Source organism: Papio anubis, chromosome 10 (assembly GCF_008728515.1).
Source record: "Papio anubis isolate 15944 chromosome 10, Panubis1.0, whole genome shotgun sequence".
Taxonomy (NCBI): Eukaryota; Metazoa; Chordata; class Mammalia; order Primates; family Cercopithecidae; genus Papio; species Papio anubis.
In genome coordinates this window covers 85,029,895-85,052,220 of record NC_044985.1, presented here as the reverse complement: position 1 = coordinate 85,052,220, position 22,326 = coordinate 85,029,895, and the positions used below count along the sequence as shown (strand labels likewise).

General features: G+C 42.6%; 1 protein-coding gene across 11 annotated transcripts in view; it reads right to left on the bottom strand.

Moving 5' to 3' along the window:
* The window catches only part of CASP8 (caspase 8), a 58,492-nt gene that overhangs the window by 4,064 nt on the left and 32,102 nt on the right, over positions 1 to 22,326 (bottom strand). For 3 of the 11 annotated variants that reach the window (XM_009182771.1, XM_009182772.2, XM_017946779.3), the window contains exons 3-8: positions 13,915 to 14,245; positions 9,081 to 9,186; positions 7,842 to 7,980; positions 7,676 to 7,720; positions 5,632 to 5,696; positions 3,625 to 3,766 (exon numbers count right to left, since the gene is read on the bottom strand). In XM_009182771.1, the coding sequence (XP_009181035.1) occupies positions 3,625 to 3,766; positions 5,632 to 5,696; positions 7,676 to 7,720; positions 7,842 to 7,980; positions 9,081 to 9,186; positions 13,915 to 14,219 (802 nt within the window). In that variant the 5' untranslated portion in view covers positions 14,220 to 14,245. Of the gene's footprint in view, positions 1 to 3,487; positions 3,767 to 5,631; positions 5,697 to 7,675; positions 7,721 to 7,841; positions 7,981 to 9,080; positions 9,187 to 13,914; positions 14,246 to 19,682; positions 19,816 to 21,905; positions 22,256 to 22,326 lie in introns of those variants that run through there. The other 8 variants (XM_009182765.3, XM_009182773.1, XM_003907804.2 and 5 more) reach the window with 8 other exon arrangements.

The following is a 22,326-nucleotide window of genomic DNA, read 5'->3' as shown; positions in this document are numbered from 1 at the left end:
TATGAGTCTTTACTTCATAGAGTTCTATTTCCAAAAGCATTTTTCCTCAGAATTCTGAACGCTTTTCTTCACAATCTCAGCTTTCAGTGTTGCTAGAGAGAAGACCTTTTCATTCCTGATACTTCACATATTTGGCTTACTTTTTTCTCTTTCCAGAAGCTTCTAGGGTATGATATGTTTGGAAGTGATTCTTAATCCATTATACCCTTTCAATCTGGAGATTGTGTCATTTCGTTCTTGGAAAGTTCCATTTCCTCTTTCTCTGTCCTTTCTTTCTGGAACTCTTATTGTCAAAAATTGGACATCCTTGATTCAGCTTCAAATTTTCTTATCTTTTGCTCCTATTTTCTATTTTTGTCTTTTTATCCTACTTTCTGAGACTTTGTCTTCTACTTTATTAAATTTTTCATTTTGGTGCTCATATTTTTAATTTTCAAGGAGTCTTTCTTGTTCTGTCCCTGTTTCATAACATCTTGTTCTTTTATGGAACTTTAACTCTCTAAGAACATTAAATACCAATATTAAGCAATAAAAAAAGCTTGCTTTTTTCTCAACATTGTCTTTGTTTCATTCATATTGTTTCATATTTTTCTTGTTGTTTTCATTGCCTCTTATTTATTTATTTATTTATTTATTTATTTGAGACAGAGTCTTGCTCTATCACCCAGGCTGGAGTGCAGTGGTGCAATCTCGGCGTGGTGCGATCTCGGCTCACTGCAACCTCCACCTCCCAGGTTCAAGCAATTCTTTTGCCTCAGCCTCTGTAGTAGCTGGGATTACAGGCACCTGCCATCACACCTGGCTAATTTTTGTATTTTTAGGAGAGATGGGGTTTCACCATGTTGGTCAGGCTGGTCTTGAACTCCTGACCTCAGGCGATTCGCCTGCCTCGGCCTCCCAAAGTGCTGGGATTACAGGCGTGAGCCACCGTACCCAGCTGCCTCTCTTTTGTATTAGAGGCTTTCTTAAACGCCTGCTGACCTTTGGTTGTCCATTCATAAATTGACTAATTAGTCCATTAAAAAGTCAACTGAAAGCTCTGTGTTTGTGGATGTGGTTTGTTCACTGATGGACTTCATAGCAAGATGATGGTTGGAGACCTGATCATTGCATTAGGAAACCTCCAGATGTCATTATCTCTATGCATTTTAGCTAGAGCTTTCAGCTGCTCCAGAGGTAAATCTGTATCTGCTGCCAGTGTTCTTGGAACCAAGTTGGTTTAGAGATCTGACTCCACGCCACCAGTAGGTTTTCTTCAGTCTGTCTGTGTTCAGTAAAATGCTTCATTGCTTCCTTTGCTGGGCCTGGTACACCCAAGTGTAGAGTTTCTCTGGTTCAATTTTATGAGAAAACAAACTTCCTGTTCCTTATGATGGTAGAATAAGAATAGTTGCTGCCTCTATGAGAGGGAGGTATGAATCTGAGGATTGTATAGGCTTTAAAGAATCTTCCTGTTTTCTGCTCATTGCCTCACCTACACTTTGTACCTCCAATTGCTGAATTTTTCCAGGATTCTGTGGGGTAAATAGGCTTGCCTCTTTTCTGTGTTCCCCTCTGTAATCAGTTAGGTTGTAGCTTTCTCTGTTAAGTCGATTACCTCTACTCTTTTGTTTCAACTCCCCCAAATTGTTGGAAACCTTTCATTAGCTATCGTCTCCATTCTCGTTCTCTTGATCCTTGTTGGATTATTCCTTTTTTATTCCTTCTCCAGCATTTTGTCCCTGTCAGCACATCAGAGCTAAACATAAGCCATCAGTCAAAAGACAGTCTCAGCCAGGTGCAGTGGCTCACACCTATAATCCCAGCACCTTGGGAGGCCAAGGCGAGTGGATCACCTGAAGTCAGGAGTTCGAGACCAGCCTGACCAACATGATAAAAGCCATCTCTACTGAATACAATTAACTGGGTGTGGGTGTGGCGCACATGCCTATAATCCCAGCTACTTGGCAGACTGAGGCAGGAGAATTGCTTGAACCTGGGAGGCAGAGGTTGTGGTGAGCCAAGATCATGGTATTGTACTCCAGCCTGGGCAATAGAGTGAGACTCTGTCTAAAACAAAAAAAGTCAGTCTAGCATTAGGAATAGAACAAACAAAAACTGAAATGCAATTGTTGATTTGGAAGCACTCTGGCAAGACTAATACAGTGTGTTGGTTCTGTGAAAAAGTTCGGATCCTTTGGAAATGTGGAATGTTGATTTAAAAAATGACTGTAAAGTGAGTGTCAAGGCACTGAAGCAGGACAGAAGGGAGTCTCTCAGGAGAAATGACTTCTGCAGTGGGGTCTCCTACTTTTACTCATTTAGCATAAAACATAAGAACAGGAACAGAAAAAGCAGGACACACAGACTCGAATGCCTACCAGAGACTAGTCAATTATGGGCCAGTTATAAGAAAATGAACTGCCAGAAATAGAAGCAAGTGTTATTTTAATAGAAATGTTTTAATTTTAAAATAATACAAATCAAAGGCTCGAAATGTTTTTTTAAACACCAAGCACATAATGACGAATGATGTCATCAATGCACTTAATCTCTGTGCCTTTTTAAAGGCTTAGATTTGCTTAAATAAACAAATCAAATGTTAACATGGGCCAGGTGCGGTGGCTCACACCTGTAATCCCAGCACTTTGGGAGGCCGAGGCAGGAGGATCACTTGAGGTCAGGAGTTCAAGACCAGCCTGGCCAATATGGCAAAACCCCATCTCTACTAAAAATACAAAAATTAGCCGGGTGTGGTGGTGTGTGCCTGTAGTCCCAGCTACTTGGGAGGCTGCGGCAGGAGAATCACTTGAACTGGTGAAGTGAAGGCTGCAGTGAGCCGAGATAGCACCACTGCACTCCAGCCTGGGCAACAGAGTGAGACTCTGTCTCAAAAAAAAAAAAAAAAAAATGTTACTAGGGACCATTACAGAGTCCTGATGATTATAATCAGTCTACATTAATTTTCTAAACTTACCTCCATTTGCAAAACAAATCAATAATTGATGTTATGCCTGATGAACATTATTTTCAAAAGTTCTTTGATCAAATCAAAATTATTAATATCTCAATGGTGATGGATGATTTTTATTTTTTGTTGTTGTAGTCACTTTTTATATTCACATACTACAAATTGTTTTTTCATTTAACTTGTAGGTTCTTGATCTTAGCTTAAATAGGCTGAGTAAAAGAACTGCTAACCAGTTTAATATTTAATACTTGAAAATGCTGTTTCTGTTAAGAACCCACAATTTCTGCTGCACTTAACAGCCCAATCTGTAAACATGCAGCCTCTATAAGAGCTTTGATACCACGGCAGTTTCATCGCTTAATGCATTCCACAGAAGCACTATGCAGTTAGCTGAATTAAAAACAAAGCTTATTACTGCTTTTCATTGTGTCTTTTAGTAAGATTTGATATTTCATATTTATACATACATTGCTTCTATTTAAAAGATTAATTTTTTAAAAAGCAGGAAACTGACAAATGTATAAGAATGTTCTTTACCTCCACAGGGAAATACGTTTAAATCCATTTTCTTGAAACATGACCCTTTTGGTATAGCTTTTGTTCTCTGCCTTTTGATTTAAAAAAAAAATAGGCATAAGAAATATTTCACTTTTCTCTTTTGGGTTCTACTGTACCTGCATCCAAGTGTGTTCCATTCCTGTCCCTAATGCTGTGAAGTTTGGGCACTTTCTCCCGTGCTTTCGTAAAATCGTAATTGTTGATGATTAGACAGTATCCCCGAGGTTTGCTTTTCATTTGGTAAACTTTGTCCAAAGTCTGGAAAACAAAAACCCAACCCAGGAGCTGACTCTGTGGGTCAAACACTAGAGATGTAAACAAACAACTCCCTAGTAAGAGGACTTGCTTTCCATTGCACCACCCCAACTTGGGGTCGTTTCCTTGAAGAACTAGTTTCTACCTATTTCCTTCACACAGGACCCCTCAGACTTCTGCCCCATCATTGTAAAGTCAGTTTCCCAATACCTGGGCCTCCTGAGCACTTTGCACATATGTTAATATTGTTGTCATCATATTGTATTATTGTTTGTTCTCATTTCTGCTTCCCATACTATACAGAAAACTCCTTGAGGTCGATAACATCTGTGCCAGGGACTACGGTGTATTAACTTACGAGAGCTCAATCAAGAGTTACTCAATGAATGTCTTTGGTTGCCCCCACGCCATAACCTTGTGATTCTCTTGGCTGTCTACTGAACTCATCTGTGCTTCGTGGCTAACAGTCGAGGGTCTCCCATTCATGCATTGCACAGTGTGGTCCCAGGATTTTAAAGGTGATGGCTTAACCCAGCTCTCAGGACCATGGTGGCTGCTGGGAAGAGACGGGCTGGTCAGGCAGGTCCTGGCTACACTGTAGGTTATGGTATCCAAATTGTAGTATCTGACAGTACCTGCCAGGGATGGCCCTGTGTCCTATTCATTCTCCTAGGGCTGTTTCAGTGCTGAGATACTCAGCATTTAGTTGGAGCTTCACGTAGCCCCTTGAGGTAGAGAAAAGGGCTCCAGGCTAGGAAGCCCAGTTCCTGCCTCTACTTCACCTTATGACTTTGGGCAAGTAACCTGTTATCTTAATATATTAACTCTAAGATATTAAATATTTGATTAAGTTTGTACCAAATGTGTTAAGTTTGTATTATTTACTATTAAGTGTGCTAAGTATTTATTAAGCATATTAAGTGTATTTACTGAGATATTAAGACACTAAGATTTGACCAGGCATGGTGGCTAGCACCTATAATCCCAGACTTTGGGAGGCCAAGGCAGGAGAACTGCTTGAGGCTAGGAGTTCGAGACCTGGCTTGGCAACGTAGCAAGACCCCTGTCTCAATAAAACATTAAAAAAGGAAAAAGATACTAAGATTTACTAAGATACTAAGACAGTGTTTTTAGCTGTTCAGTGGGGACAATGCTTGCAGCATGCTATTTTGCTTAGAAAGTACCACATTACTTGGGTTAATCCTTGACTTTCAGATGAAAGAGGTCTGGTAATTTTCTCAGAAGCCCATACCAGGCTCTCCCAAGCCTACTTCAGATATTCAGGATTTCCTCTTCTTCTTACCATGAGGACGAGCAAATGGGCTAATAAGTCGGGATGTATTTGGTGGATGGTTGGTTACATAAAGAGAAGTTATGATGCCTAAAAAGTACATGTTTCTGCTGGTTCACTGAGATGAAAACACAAAGATGGCTAGGTTATGAGAGTTTGCTGCTTACACCTAATCACAAAGGAGAAGCATTTTTGAAATGTTAAGTCAAACGAAAAGGCTTTGCTTTTTCCATTCCTGCTAGACTCTCCAAACCACTCCCCCATCCAGGCTGGCACGGCTGCTAGAAGATTTGGTAGGAGGCTTCTTACCCCCTCCACCCTCCAACTATTCCAGTATCTTCATCTTGGGTCTTAAAATAAAATTTGAATGCATAGAAAACTGAAGGAGTCACGTTTTAAAAATTAAGTCATATTTTTAACTTTTTTTGTGTGAATTTTTTCTACAGTTCTCAAAATTTTCAGTAAGTTTCTGCCTCTTATCGGTTTATCTGGCAGCTAAAAAAAAAAAAAAGCTAACAAATTAAGTAACTAGAATCTGTAATGTAAAAAGAAAAAGGATTTGGAGGTTTCCATCTACCTGTGATTCACTATCCTGTTCTCTTGGAGAGTCCGAGATTGTCATTAGCCCACACAACTCCTCCCCTGCAAATAACAAAGAGACACATGTAGAATGAGACATGGCAGGAAAGGTACACTGGTAATGAAATATGTAGCACATAGGACAACATAAGGTCTTTTTTCAGATGAAAATTCAAGCTGGGCACAGTGGCTCATGCCTGTAATCCCAGCACTTTGGGAGGCCAAGATGGGAAGATAACTTGAGATCAGGAGTTTGAGACCAGCCTGGCCAACATGGTGAAACCCTGTCTCTACTAAAAATACAAAAAAATTAGCCGGGCATGGTGGTAGGCACCTGTAGTCCCAGCTGCTCAGGAGGCTGAGGCAGGAGAATCACTTGAACTAGGGAGGTGGAGGTTGCAGTGAGCTGAGATCACACCACCACTGCACTCCAGCCTGGGCGACAAAGTGAGACTCTGTCTCAAATAAATAAATGAAATGAAATGAAAATTCACAGACGGCCATAAATATAATCTCCTTTCAACCCAGAGAGATTCTGCAAGCAGGGCAATTAACATGCTTCTGGAAATATAAGATCAAATTGTCTCCTCGCCAAAGAGAAAAACATACCAAGAAATGCCGTAATTTATATTGCTCCACATGGCCAGGTTGAATTTTTGTGGTATTTGTGAGATACTCATTAATAAAGCCACTAGCTCAGGATGAATTAATGATTTAGTACTTTACTCCTTAAAGTATTCTTAAGGAGTAAAGCTTGGGCTCAGCAGGCAGGGAGGAAAGGGAAGGACAGCCTGCGTGGACATTAATCTTTAAAATACATTTGAATGATCCAAAATGTATTTTATACACACACACCACAAAGAGCCAAGGTAAAAATACAATAAAAATATAATCAATATTAATGGAGCGATGGCGTTCTTGGACTTACAAAAATTTATCTGAATTTAAAATCATCTTCAATGAGTATATATAATTTTTCTAATCAGAAAGAATACTTTATTAATTGCCTATAGTCCCAGCACTTTAGGAGGCCCAGGTAGGCGGATGGCTTGAGTTCAGGAGTTTAAGACCAGCCTGGGCAACATAGCGAAACCCCATCTCTACAAGAATACAAAAATTAGCCAGGCATGGTGGCTTGTGCTGTGGTCCCAGCTACTCAGGGGGTTGAGGCAAGAGGATTGTTTGAGTCCAGGAGGTAGAGGCTGTGGTGAGCCAAGATTGCGCCACTGCATTCCAGCCTGGGGGACAAAGTGGGACACTGTCTCAAAAAAACAACAACAACAACAAAAGAATATTTGATTAATCAAAATTTCGGAGGAGATCATTGAGAGTTCTCTCTCTTGGTTCAGCCTCGCTTACCCAGGTAGAAAAAGTGAAAGGAAGTTGAAAGGAGTTGTTTAGTGTAGAAGGTGTTGACAGAGGAAGTAACTTAACCAAGGAAATTATGAAACATAATTTAAATCCAGCTACTCAGTGCATAACATGAGCAGCACATCAAGGAATAACATGAGCAGCACATCAAGGAGAAAAAAAAAGTCACATAGAAAAAATGATGTTAAATTACTTATGACTGACTCACTCTGCACCTGTTTCAAACTTGCCAGCCTGGGCTGCAGGTCTTAGGAGAGCAGGTGCGGCCGAGCGCGGTGGCTCACGCCTGTAATCCCAGCACTTTGGGAGGCCAAGGCGGGCAGATCACCTGAGGTCAGGAGTTTGAGACCAGCCAGGCCAACATGGTGAAACCCCATCTCTAATAAAAACACAAAATTAGCTGGGCGTAGTGGTGCGCACCTGTAATTCCAGCTTCTCAGGAGGCTGAGGCAGGAGAATTGCTTGAATCCAGGAGGTGGAGGTTGCAGTGAGCCAAGATGGTGCCACTGCTCTCCAGCCTGGGCAACAAAGTAAGACTCTGTCTCAAAAAAAAAAAAAAAAGTAGAGCAGGCACATTAGGACGTGCATGTGGTAGAAGGCTGTGGGGAGGACACACGCAGGTACCAGAGAGTAAATTAACTAAATCTTGAAAATGTATCTCCAAGCATTACCATTTGAACCTTCCTCAGGACTTCCTTCAAGGCTCCTTGTTCTCCCTGAATTAAAAGAGGAAACCCCCAACAATATTTGATTAGAAACGACTGTGACATGGACAGATTTGTCAGTTTCAATTTTAGAGTAGGTTTTGCCAATTCCTGGCTGTCAGGTTGTTTCTACCTCTGCTGAATTCTTCATAGTCATTGATTATCTTCAGCAGGCTCTTGTTGACTTGGGCACAGACTCTCTTCAGGATGTCCAACTTGCCTTCTCCCAGGATGACCCTCTTCTCCATCTCTATGAAAATATCCAGCAGGTTCTAAGAGGAAGAGAAATAAAGTTGGGAATCTGGATTGAGCCCTGCTGGTTTTTAGATTAGATTTTTTTTTTTTTTAACTTCCACTTTCTCCAACCAAGGACCTGCCCTTGCTTCCCAAGTTTCTGACAGCTTCTGCTGGTCTCTCACAGCCAGCAGGCTACTAGGGAAGCGATTCCATGTTTTCTGGCCCAGAAAGACAGAAATGAGAGGATAAAGGAGAAGCCATGTCAGATGTCACCCAGTCCCCAGGCCCTGTGCTCAAATCTGTGAATGCATTATTTGAGGACTGTAAAACAGCCTGAGCAGCCCGGTCACCATGGTGATGCCCTGGGGACGGCCTCACCCCCAGCATTGCCTCTCCAGACCTGAGTACATACAGACACACAGACACATACATACACACATGCACATGCACACACACACAGATACACACAACACACACAGACTATACTCAGTGATACACACATAGGGGCATAAATACAATACACACTACACAACACACACACAGACACATACCACAAAAGAACACACACACACAGACACGGAGATACACAGACACACATACCACTTATACAGAGACACACAGAGATACACATATCACACACAAATACAGACACACACTATACACAGAGAAAGGCACGCACAGACACAGAGATGCACATACAACACACAGACATGCAAAACACACACAGAGACACACAACACACAGAGACACAAAACACAGACACACCACACACAAACACAATATACACACAGAGTTCCAGGTCCCAGGTCGTTTCGGGGACTGCGGAAGTGGAGGAAATGCCTCAGACTCACCGCTGTCTTTCCCAGCTCTGCCGGGTCTCAGGCTGGGCTGCATCTGCACAACCAGCCTCCTTCTCCTGGCCCCTGACTCCGTCTTGCTCCCAGTAATTAACATGAGCAGCACTTCAGTATAGAGGAATCACATCTGTAACACTCGTGCTGACAACTTTCTTCTTCTGGTCAAAAAGTGAGAATCCAGGTTGCTTTTACCAAAATACCCCCTCTCTTTGGTCTCAGAAATGCCCCCTGGCTAACCAAGTCTCAGGACTAAATCTCAGTAAGATACCAGGTCTTACCATGTCATCATCCAGTTTGCATTTGGAGATCTCCTCTTGCAGAAGAAACTTAAAAGACCTCAATTCTGATCTGCCCACTTCTTCTGAAATCTGATAGAGCATGACCCTGTGGTGGGAAATGGAGACACTTTAGAAACCTTTTCCCAAATAATTTCCCATTTGATATATGGAGTCACAGTGGGCTTGATTCCAAAGGCCTCCCTTCAACGTGAAGCCAGTTAATGGCGTGGTTTATGAGTTGAGTCCTTGGAAAGAGGTTGTGACACAGAAGTCTGCTGGCTCTTCCCCGACTTTCCCACCCTTAACAATTTAAAGTTCTATCAACTTTTCTTTCCGTTTATTTCAGTTAAGTAAATCTTGCTTTTTTTTTTTTCTATAAAATCAAGATTTTGTTGCAATAGCAAAAAGCTTTGCCTTTTGGAAATTATGCTTTTCAAAATGCACAGTGGCTCATGACTTCCCTAATCAAAACCGGTCAGTAATCTCCCAGTCATTATCTTCAGTAAGAAGGCCAAGCATTTGGTTCTGGAATACAAAGTCTCTGAATACATCGCCATTGCAGACCAGACTGCAAACACTAAAGGACCTGAAGCCCCAAACACACCCAGCTGCCCTGCCCTCACCCCTTTCCGCCGTGCCCCTACACCCCATCCCTTGTCTATCTGCAGACGCGCATCCACGAACAATCAGCTCAAGCATTGCCTGGGCATCCGCAAAGCTGCATTCACTCCACTACGACTTAGGAACCCCAAAAGGATAACACACATAATTGTCTGTTGGCCTGGTGCAGTGGTTCACGCCTCTAATTCCAGCGCATTAGGAGGCCAAGGCAGGAGGAGGATCACTTGAGCCCAGGGGTTTGAGACCAGCCTGGGCAACATAGCAACACCCCCTCTCTACCAAAAATATTTAAAAATTAGCCGGGTGTGGTGGCATGCACCTGTGGTCCCAGCTACTCCAGAGGCTGAGGTGAGAGGATCATTTGAGCCCAAGAGGTTGAGGCTGCAGTGAGCTGTGATCATGCCATCACACTAAAAATAAAAACAAAAAATAATTGTCTGTTTAGAAACTGTTCAAGTCCCCTAATGACCAGGTCTGTACCCTTTTTATTTTCATAAACCCAGAGGGTTATGAGGTGCAATGTTTGCATGCAGAGGACCCCGGCTATTGGTGTTGGAGCCTTGATTCCACCATCTTTGAGCAGCATTAACTTCAGACATGTTACACATTTTTTGCTCGCCCATAGACTGAAGATAATTATCCGTAACCACATCATAGGAGGGTGTCGAGGGTTACACAAATAAGTTTATGTGAAGCACTTAAACCAATCTTTGGCAACACACTAAGTGTTCAATGAGTGATAGGTGTTACTATTTCCTAATCTATGCCTATCACATGTATGTGATAGGCACATTTAGGCTGGGACATTTAGGCTCTTGGAATATGCTTGCCAAATAGGTGAACACAGGAATGTTTTAGAAGTCAGCAAACCTTTCAACACTATGGTGTAAAGGAAAATAATTTTAATACAAAACATGTTGACTTGAAAATTTAATTAGAAAATTAAAATTCTGAAAATAAAAATGGCATAGAAACAGAAATTACTCAGTATTACCATCTACCTTATCCTCCTTCTCGTGGACTCTCTACCCTAAAAGTGTTTATCTAAAGCTTTCGGTTTGGCCAAAATTGGATCTAATCCAAAAAGCTATTCTGACTCTTTCGCCTTTATTACAATGTATTTACCCTTTTGCTTTCCTCATTATTGAAGCCTACAGGCTTTCTTGTACCATCATTGTTTAGTAATGAACCTGAATAGTTTATAAGATACTTATTTTATAGGTAGCAATTATAACTGGAAAATAAAATGTCTAGTGTTTTCTTATAATGGTAAGTGGCCACCCTAGCATATTTATTAGCTCCTGGCTAGTATTCAATGATAATGAACAAGCAGTAAGTCAGGATTGCACTGACCCTTTTATCTCTAAGCCAATACATGAAAGATTTTAACAGACAGATCCTGCCTTATTAGTAGATGATCAATCCTCCACCAGAAAGGTACGGACTATGTCTGGCACTGGGTGTTTGCTTCAGCCCAGCTCATGCGGCAGAAGTGGAACCTTCAAAGGACCAAGATGTTGGGCACAGGATGAGACCCCCTTGGCTTTCCTAGTTCTGGGGCTGTGGGTTTTTAGAACTAGCTGGTGCCTTAATGAATAAGTTCCATATAAAGACTTCACAATTCTAGTAAACCAGAGCTATCTAGTGTACTGGTTGAATAGTGTTCTCCCTTCTTCCCCAAAATTCATGTCTAACTGGAATATGAGAATGTGACCTTATTTGGACACAGGACATTTGCAGATAAAATTTCATTAAGATGAGGTCATGCTGGCCAGGCGCAGTTGCTCACGCCTGTAATCCCAGAACTTGGGAGGCCGAGGTGGGCAGATCGCATAAGCCCAGGAGTTCAAGACTAGCCTGGGCAACATTTCGAAACCCCATCTCTACAAAACATACAAAAATCAGCCCGACATGGTGGCGGGTGCCTGTAGTCTCAGCTACTTGGGAGGCTGAGGTGGGAAGATTGCTTGAACCCAGGAGGCAGAGGTTGCAGTGAGCCAAGATCGTGCCACTGCACTCCAGCTTGGGTGATGTAGTGAGACACTGTCTCACACACACGTACAAAAAGATAAGGCCACATTGGATTAGGGTGGGCCCTAATTCCTAATCCAGTGACTGTCTCCTTATAAGAAGGAGATTTAGACACAGAGAAGGGAACATAGGCAGAGACTGCTGTGCTGCATGTACAAACAGGGAGCACCGAGGATTCCTGCACCCACCAGAAGCAGGGAAAGGTGTGAAACAGATTCTTCCTTGGAGCCTCTTAAAAGGAACCAACCCTGTTGACATCTTGATTTCTGACTTAGGCCTCCAGAACTATGAGAATAAATTTTAAAAACTGTTTTAAACCTGCTAGTTTGTGTTACTTTGCTACCGCAGCCCTAGGAAACTTACACACCCAGAATATCTCTTTTTTTGTTGTTTTTTTGCTTTGTTTTGTTTTTTTTGAGACAGAGTTTCACTCTTGTTGCCCAGGCTGGAGTGCAATGGCAGGATCTCAGCTCACTGCAACCTCTGCCTCCTGGATTCAAGTGATTCTCCTGCCTCAGCCCCCCAAGTAGCTGGGATTACAGGCGTGAGCCACCATACCCAACTAATTTTTGTATTTTTAGTAGAGATGGGGTTTCACCATGTTGGCCAGGCTGGTCTCAAACTCCTGACCTCAGGTGATCCGCCCGCCTCGGCCTCCCAAAGTGCTGGGATTACAGGCCTGAGCCACCTTGCCTGGCCCAGAATATCTCTTTTGTCATTTAAAATCAAAATAGTCAAGCCTTGGCTGGGCACGGTGGCTCACGCCTATAATTTCAGCACTTTGAGAGGTCAAGACAGGTGGATGACTTAAAGTCAGGAGTTTGAGACCAGCCTGGCCAACATGGTGAAACTCCGTCTCTACTAAAAATACAAAAATTAGCTGGGCATGGTGGCACGCACTTGTAATCCCAGCTACTCAGGAGGCTGAGGCAGGAGAATCACTTGAACCCTGGAGGTAGAGGTTGCAGTGAGCCGAGATCATGCCACTGCACTCTAGCCTGGGTGACGGAGCAAGACTCCGTCTCAAAAACAAAACAAAACAAAAAGTAGTCAAGCCTCAAAACAAAAAACAGTCTCTGAGAATAGAAAGACCAGGGCGTTCATGGGCTGGGCCATCAGAGGGCAGCAGCTGTCAGCCCTGGCTGTGAACCCTTTCCATCTCACATGCCATAGTTATCGACAAGCAAACAGAGACAATGAAATGGGCCGAGAGCGAAGGCTTCAGTAGAAGCTTCCTGAAAGCAAAGCTAAAATTGCTTTAAGTAGTGTCCGATAATAGGAGATGTAGAAAGAGAGTAGGTGACAATGTGTTTCTGGTTTTAACACATTGTCACAGCATCATGAAGTTGTAACTGAATGGGGTTTCTCTCTCACACCTTTGGTTACCCACTCTCCCTAGGGTGGGGAGAAGCTGAGTTGTACAGCCTTTGGCAAGATGACCCAAGGTGCCACTGTCGTCCTACAAAGCTTAGAATTGTCATACAGCCAGGCTCACAGGAGCTGGACAGCCTCGGTGGGGACTGCCTAGCTGTATGTGCCAGGCCAGCGGCTTACAGCTCTGTAATGAACTTTGTCATTCGAGTCTTTAAGTGTGGCAAAAAACCCTTAAATCTCATTGAAAATTTCCATAGCCATCCACAAGCAGATGGGAGGGGGATTTCAAGGTGGGAAGCCGTGATGCTTTACTCAATGTATGGACAAAGTAAGCACACAATCTGGATATCAAGAGGCACCAAGATAAGAGAGGAAAAAAATGAGAACATTTAGAAGAACTCTATTACAACTTCAGCATACCTCTAAGTAATATTTCACTTTGAAAAATAAATTTGTATTTTATGGTCTTAGCATTTTTACAGAATTATACATAAGGCCCCTAAATTTCTTAATCTAGCTCCAGTGGGACATCTTCCCAAAGCCTCCCAAGCGATACTGAATGTGGTTTCTCTCTCACGCCTTTGTTTACCCACTCTCTCTAGGGTGGGGAGAAGCTAAGTTTTACAGCCTTTAGCAGGACCACCCAAGGCACCACTGTCTGTCTGTAGAAGCTTAGAATTGTAGCATAGCTGGGCTCCCAGGCTCCATAGGCAGGGCACCACAAAGACAAGCCCCAGTCAGCCCTGCCCACAGAAGTTGTCTATTCAACCCACACCTCCCAGTCCCCACGCTGGGAGTTTCTACCCACCTGTAGGCAGAAATCTGAGCCCTGCCTGGTGCCTGAAGTTCCCTTTCCATCTCCTCCTTTCTAGTGTTTAGGTAAGTAGTGAGCAAATCCAGTCTATTAATTCGGAAGAGCAGCTCCTTCAGGAAGGACAGATTGTTTTCCTCCAACATTCTCTTTTCCTGGAGTCTCTGGAATAACATCAAGGCATCCTTGATGGGTTCTTGCTTCCTTTGTGGAATGCAGTCCAGGCTCAGGAACTTGAGGGAGGCCAGCTCTTCACTGTCCAGTTGTTCCCCAATATCATAAAGATTTCTGTTGAAGTCCATCTCTTCAAAAGGCAGCAGAATATAATCTAAGTCAAAATATAATGGTATATTCAGATAAGGAAGAAAAGTACCATTTGCTGGCTTGTTCATCAAAGGCTACTGCATCTACTAGATACTGGTCATTGTGCTGTGAGCACAGGAGAGAGAAAAAGAACAGCAGACAAGTTCCCTCTTACTGTTTAGGAAGGTAGATATACAAACAAGCCCATGGGCTGGGCACGGTGGCTCATGCCTGTAATCGCAACACTTTGGGAGGCCAAGGTGGGTGGATCATCTGAGATTGGGAGTTAGAGACCAGCCTGACCAACATGGAGAAAACTTATCTCTACTAAAAAAATACAAAATTAGCCAGGTATGGTGGCGCATGCCTATAATCCCAGCTACTCGGGAGGCTGGGGTAGGAGAATCGCTTGAACCCGGGAGGTGGAGATTGCAGTGAGCGGAGATCGCACCACCGCACTCCAGCCTGGGTGACAGAGCAAGACTCCGTCTCACAAAAAAAAAAAAAACAAAAAAACAAAAAAAAACAAGCCAATGGTTAGAGGGTTGTGACCAGAGTGTGGTAGGGATGTAGAGGAAGAATCCTTAACTCAGCCTGGGAGAAGAGCTTCCTATGGGGAAGGGATTCTGGGGAGAATGTGAGAAAGCACAATTCTTACAGGAAACAATTAATGTAAAAGATGGAGGTAGGAACTTTCAAGTCCATTCAGGCAGGCACTAGGAGCTCAATAAAGTAACTACAAAGGGTCTGGGATGGAGAGTGATGGGACAAAGGGATGAAGCTCTAGCCAGGTATCATGTCACAAAGGGGCCTCATTACCATGGGGCAAGGGGTTTAGGCTTTGTCCTGGAGGTGATGAGGAACTAAGAAACGACTGTGAAAATGGGAATGATGTCACCCAGTTGGGATTAACACTTAAAGTGCAAAGGATAGACTGGAAGACTTGGAGGCAGGGGAGGGGACCTACTGGGACCTATTAGGAGGAGGCATTTCAGTACTGGAGGGCGGGAGTGATGGGGTCTGATTGAAACAACAGTGGAAGAAGGACATGGGGCAGCAAGGTCCCCGAAGGTCCCAAGGACCAGTGCCTACAGCTGGTCAGGAACTCAAGACTGGAAACTGAACCAGTCACCCCTGACAGCCCTTTCAACCTACACAGTCTCTAAGTCAGGTTATGTGGTATTTTCACACAATGTTTCTAAAGGAGAGGGCCGTGTTTCAGCACACTCCAGATAATTATCATGCCAGCGACCTGACATCAGGGGTTTTCCCTTGAGCCCCAGGCTCCACCACCTTCCCTGCTCTGACGGCCCCTGTCCATAGCAAAAAAAAAAAAAAAAAACCCTCAGAGTGGTGTTTGTGCTCCATTCTTCATAGGAACAAGACTGAGGCATGGCTCTCCTAACAAGGGCGACAGTCACTGTGGGGGAGGGCAGCAGTGCCGTGGTTAAGAGCTTAGATCAAGCCCGGCTGTGACGCTGGCACTTCCTCAAGGTGTCAGAATTTCCAATAGATATTGCTGGTACATGTCAATTGTTGCTCTAGGCACTGGGAATGCAGTAAAATAAACCAACGTGGCCCAGGAGTTCAGGTCTACCCTGGGCAAGACCCCAGGTAGCAAGACCCCAACTCTTAAAAAAAAAAGAGCAAAAGCAAAACCAAAACAAAACAAAAAAACAGGTGGGTCATTTAGCCATCTCCGTCAAAATATAAAATTCACACCAACTTTGGCCCACAATTTAACTTCCAAGAGTTCTTCCTACATTCACTTAGACATAAGTATACTCAAAACCATATACAAGGCGATTCATGGTAGCATTCCTTGAAATAACAAAAGAGCAGAAACAACTGTTTATCAGTATTAGAAGATTTAGGTAAGCTATTAATCATATTCCAGGGAACTCTATTTGGCTACTAGAGAGAATAGGAAGATCAGTGTGGTTGAGCATGTGTGATCTACATAATGTATTGATAAGTACATATTTTGTGTATTCACAGAAGAGCTCTAACAAAAAACACACAGGAAGTTCCTTCAGTAATGTTAAAGAAAAGCAGAATTACACACAGACGTGGCTGTGCGGTGTGGGAAGGCCGATGGGTGGAGGTGACAGTGAGAGTTGCTTTACTTCCCATACCTCGCTGCATAGTTTGTACTGTTTGAATTTTTACCATGTACATGTATTACTTATTCCAAAAATATACCTAGTTAAAATCTTTAAAGATCCATTCTTATTTATATGCTGGAAGAGATCTAAACTAGATCTAACCCTGTTTAATGCCCTTAGTTCAACTGTCTTTAAAATTTTTAATGCATTCTAACCTGTATTGAAATCTCATCTTACAGAATAAAACCAGTCAAAGAATCAAATGAAAGCAGGACTTCCTTTCCCCCGTCCCTCAATTATTTTTTTCTGAGGATAAAAACACTTAGTGTAGTCATTTTAGAAAATACAGAAAAGATAAAAAGGAAAATTAAAATTATGTATAATTCCACCATCCAAAGATAAATGCCCAATAATATTTTACTCTTTCCTACCAAATATTTTATGCATACACATTTTTCCTTATATTTGAACACATCATATTTCTGTAGTATAAGTGGATTTTTCCACTGATAGGTACATCTCATATTGTAAGTACTTTCCTGATGTCTTTAGTTTTTCTTCTACAGCATGGGTTTTAATATCTGTAAAGCATTTAATCTTAGAGATGGGTGACAATTTACATAGCCAGTTTCTGATTACATTTAGGATGACCTCGAAATGCAAATCTTTAAGTATACCTCTAATTATTTTCTTAGAATAATTTCCTAAAAGTAGTATTATTGGGTCAAAAGGAATAAACCTTTTTGAGTCTCTTGTTACATATTCAATAGCATTTTCTGACAGTATATAATAAAAATCAATACAATCCAAGGCTGAGATGACATGAATTTGGATATAATAAGATTGGCGCATAGCTCCATCCTCCATAGCCACCTCATCTCACTCATTTCATTACCTCTCCAACAACGTGGCAATGCTTTTTAAGTGGTTTCCCCATCCAATCATAACTGATATTTAGAAGGGAAAGTGCTAACATGGCTTCTTCCCTGGCCCAGGTATTCCAGGATACACTGTCGGATGATAGTCAGCCTTTTCTGTTTTTTGCTTTTTGCTTAAGTTACACATCCCTCTAGTCACGGTACCTAGAAAACAGTCACTGGCAAAGGATTTACGACACCATTAACAACGGGCCATCCAGCACTGCACGGGGAGAGGCATCACATGGCGGTTCTTGTTTTATGGGACCTAGATGTTCTGCACTAGCTTATGGGCTAGCAGCTTTGTTAAGCTAGTATTTTTAAAATAATGTACTTGTCTTTTTGGTTCCTAAAAATAGTAAAAGTAACACTTGTTTCATAGAGAAAGTACAAAGAAGTGTAAAAAGAAAATAAAAATTACTTAAAAACTTGCCATTTGGAAGTAATTCTTTGGTCACATTTTGTGTGACCAATTTTTTTCCACATGTATTTATAACATATGTAAATTTGAATATTTTGCCATGTAATACATATATTTTATATAATCTCTGCTAAATAGTAAATGTATATTATAAGTCTATTTGTATTACATAAGTATAATTATTTTATATATTTATGCCCCAAAATATTTAAATATAAATATGTATTTATAATAATCATATAAAGGATATATAAATGTTTATAACCTATATATCCACATAAACATAAAAATATTTTTTAACCTCATTTCACTAAAAGCCTCTGAAGAAACTACCATTATTGTCCCCATTTTTCTGTTGTGAAAAATCACGGCTCGGAAATAAGCTAGTAAGAGAGAGAGCCACAGCCAGATTTAAGTATCTCACTCAAGGGCTTCAATGACAGATCGCAAAGATTTAGACGCCATTCTACTTGCAGCTGGAAGGCGGTGAAAGAATCTCATGAAGAAAAACATAAAATCATAACATTTTTGGAGAATAACATTTCAAAAATATATATAACAACAAAACCACAAAAACAGAAGTTCTTAACAAATCCACTATAGGAGAGAGGGGGTCAGAGCCTCACAAAGGAAGTGCTAGAATCTAGGCCCCAGTATCTCATTCCAGAGTCCCATTCTACCACTGTATTACATGCCACAATTAAACTGCAAATACATTCCATCTCATCACAATCACTCCAGTAATATTCTAGTAGCGTCCTAGCTCTTGCAGTGATAACTACCCCACAGGTGGGGAAAAAGCAAAACATGCATTCACCGTCGGAAACAGAAACTGCATCTCATCCGAAGCTTGAGAGAACCTGAAAGCCACTCGCTCTCAGGCCCAAACCCCTAACCAGGAGGTAGTATTGCCACTCCTTCGGGTCCAGGCTGCCTGCCTCACACTGTGGGCTGCCCCCGAACCTGACAGACATCCATTCTGCATGCACATGGTGTCCATAACAGGGCACTGCAGCCACGGCGTTCTAACAATCCAGCAAAGGTGTCCGAACCTCAACAAAACACATAATCCCATCATTGTCAAACAGAATGAAACTTGCAACTTCACCCGTAAATGCTTAACCCCACAAGTACAGGTCTCCGATTTTGTTCATCTAGTCTTCCCATTATATTGTTTTTTGAACTGTTCTGTATCTTTTTAATTTCTCTTTCTTTTCTCTTTTTTTTTTTTTTTGAGACGGAGTTTTGCTCTTGTTGCCCAGGCTGGAGTGCAATGGCACAATCTCGGCTCACCACAACTTCTGTCTCCCAGGTTCAAGCGATTCTCCTGCCTCAGCCTCCCGAGTAGCTGGGATTACAGGCCTGCGCCACCATATCCGGCTAATTTTGTATTTTTAGTAGAGACAGGGTTTCTCCATGTTGGTCAGGCTAGTCTCAAACTCCTGACCTCAGGTGATTCACCTGCCTCGGCCTCCCAAAGTGCTGGGATTACAGGTGTGAGCCACTGCGCCCAGCCTTTTTAAATTTCTTTAAAACATAAATAATTGAATTAGTAGGACCACATGGGTGTGTGTATGTGTGTGTGTGTGTGTGTGTGTTTATGTTGGCAAATGTGTATGTTGGTGGGTATGTGTGTTGGTGGGAGGATAGCTGTAGCAGCAAAGTTAGTTGAGATTTAAATTTTGGCTTCTACTCTTTGTTTCACAAATTTAGCTGGGATCAGGATGAAGCCTTTATACAAGGAGGTAAATGGCAGCATTTCAGAAACTCCTAGCACTTAATCAGTCTAAGCCAGACTGGCCTCAAGATCTAGAAACTGCACGGCCCTCGGCAAGGCTCTCAGAGGGACTGCTACCTCTTCCACTAACTTCATGGTTTCCCATCCACACTCACATACGAGGATCACCTCCATAGCCCCAGGGCCACCCAACCTCACTCTCAGCAGCCTAAAAAACTCCAGAATCAAAGGCCTTCCTCCCAAAAGGCCCCTCTGACCTTAACAAAGGGGCAAATCCTTACCTTACTCTCACGATGGTAACACCTTTGTCACAGGCCTCTCCACTGCCATCTGAGCATCTAAGACAAGAGCAAACGTCTAATGAAGGATGAAGGGCACAGCCAGCTGTACTTCCTGTTTCGAAACTCCTAAGTCGCAAACACTAGAGGGGAGGGAACGCTTACCACTTGCCCCTGAGTGAACAGAGCACCTTCTAAAGCTTCTAAAGCTGGAGGAAAAAGGCCTGATGGTCCAGGAGACTGCCTGCAGGGTGGGGCGGGGCATCTGGCCACCTGAGCACTGGCCCCTGGCTATGATGGGCCATTTTACCTTTGGGGCCTCATTTCCACATTCCAAAACGAGGACGTTGGACTGGATTGTAACTAAGAACACTTTCATTTCATATTTAGGATTTAAAGATTTTTCTGGGTTCATCATTAAGACTTTAATTTTTTCATTCAATGAATCTTGATGGAGCACCTCGGAGAAGTCTTGAGATTGGACATCGCAGAGCCCTCATCTTGGTTCTCAGGGTGACTGTGAACGTTCAGAGCTAAAGCCCCTGGTTTAGCCAAGGAGCATCTCTGTGGCCCCAAGTCACCAGATTCCACTCTCAGCTGCCTAAAAAACTCTAAAAAAAAAAAAAAAAAAACTCTAAAAAAGAAAAAACTCTAAAATGAAAAACCTCTAAAAAGAAAAAAACTCTGAAATAAAAAAATTCTAAAATGAAAAAAATCTAAAAAGAAAAACCTCTAAAATGCAAATCTCTTTGGTAAGATGGTAAACCTATCTTACCAAAGGTGATCCTTGTATATGAGTGTAGCTGGGGACACCACGAAGTCAGCCACAAGATGGGTTTACCATCTTATCAAAGAGGCAAATCCTGGGGCCCTCACCATGTTGGGCTCTAGGGATAGATCAGTAAACAAAAGATTGCCTTCATACTGAGAGTTAGACGAAATGTTTTCTGATGTTAAAAGTAGGAAAAGAAAATCAAGCACCTCTCTTCTTTGAAACTGCCTTTTGTCTTTCCCCAAATAGAATATAAGCTTTCAGAGGGCAGGGACTCATAGCTGAGAAGACTGAATGAAGTATCTGAAAAGGACTCTTCACCAGAGAGGGCTAGGTCAAGGTGGCCTGATAACATCAATGCCTGGATGGCCACAGTGGCTCATGCCTGTAATCCTAGCACTTTGGGAGGCCAAGGCGGGAGGATCCCTTGAGCGTAGGAGTTTGAGACCAGCCTGGGCAACATAGTGAGACACCATCTCTATGAAGAAAAATTTTTGAATTAGCCAGGTGTGGTAGCACACGACTGTGGTCCCAGTTAATCTGAAGGCTGAGATGGGAACATTGCTTGATCCCAGGATGTCGAGGCTGCAGTGAGCCGTGATTGCACCACTGCACTCCAGCCTTGGGTGACAAAGCAAGATCTTGTCTCAAAAAATAAATAAATAAAAAAGAAATAGAAACAGAATGAGTAAAATAAAATGCCAATAGTATTAATATGCAATAATAATTGCTAACTCATGTAGTAAGTGATGTATGCGTATTATCTCCTTCAAGCCTCACAGTCACCTCTCGAGGCCTTATTAATCCCATTTAACAATGAGATAACAGAGGTACAGAGGAATTACTTACTTGCCTGAGATCGCATAGTTAAAAAACAGTGTACATATACAAAAGAAAAATACATTTTGCAAAGATACAGATAAATTCACGAATCCACATCAAAACATTAGAGAATTATCTTTGGGGAGCAAGAGAGAGGGCAGGAGGGCAGGGGTGGGGGTGGAGACATAAAAGGAAACCCTTAAGACACGGAAGAGGGGTAAGCGGGCTGTGCACCTCAGGGCATCGTGATTCGACAGAATAAAGAACTTAACCCTCGGCCCCAGAGCCAAATGAAAAAGAAAAAAAAGTGGATTGATAAAGTTTTCTGGACTCTCCAAACGGGTTCACAGGAGGGAGACCGTGTATCTGTATTCCAGGCAGTAGGGAAGCTGGGAGGACAAAAAGGCAGCAGAGGAAATGGAGACTGCTCAGAGTGAAAAAGTAGCAAGATCAGAGGCAACGGCTCAGAGAGAAACCCCACAGGAGACCTGGCCAGGCAGCACCCAGAGGTGTCCTCAGCAGGGCAGATCCAAGCTTCTTCCCCGCCCCCACAGCCCTGTTTCTAGAGCAAGTCAAGAAACAAAAATATGTGGTTTCCTGTTGAAGAGGCCACCTCGGCAACAGGCACTCACCCGCTCCACCCTTTCCTGGCACCATCGCAGTCTCTGAGCCCCCTAACCTGCCTAACTCCACGTGCTCGGTGGGGAAGGGGGTGGGACAGGCTCCCAGGAAGAAGTTTCTTTTACTTTCAATAACCACCCTGGCTCTTCTGCCTCCCTCCACCGCCTCACTTCCTGTTGAGTTGACTAGCAAATTCAGGAGGCTTGAAAAAAAAACACAAGAGATAAAAGGAGGAGAACCTGTGAAAACACTTCCCTCCAGCAGAAGGGCAGAACCTGGTCTCCGAGAGAAAGAGAAAACTTCACAGCAGAATGAACTGCAGGGTAAATTTTACTCCTAAAGCAGAACAGAGATGACTCACCCGAACAAGAAATGTTTCCTATTTAAAGGAACAGATGCCCAGTTTCCAACCATTCAGAAGAGGGAGGTGGC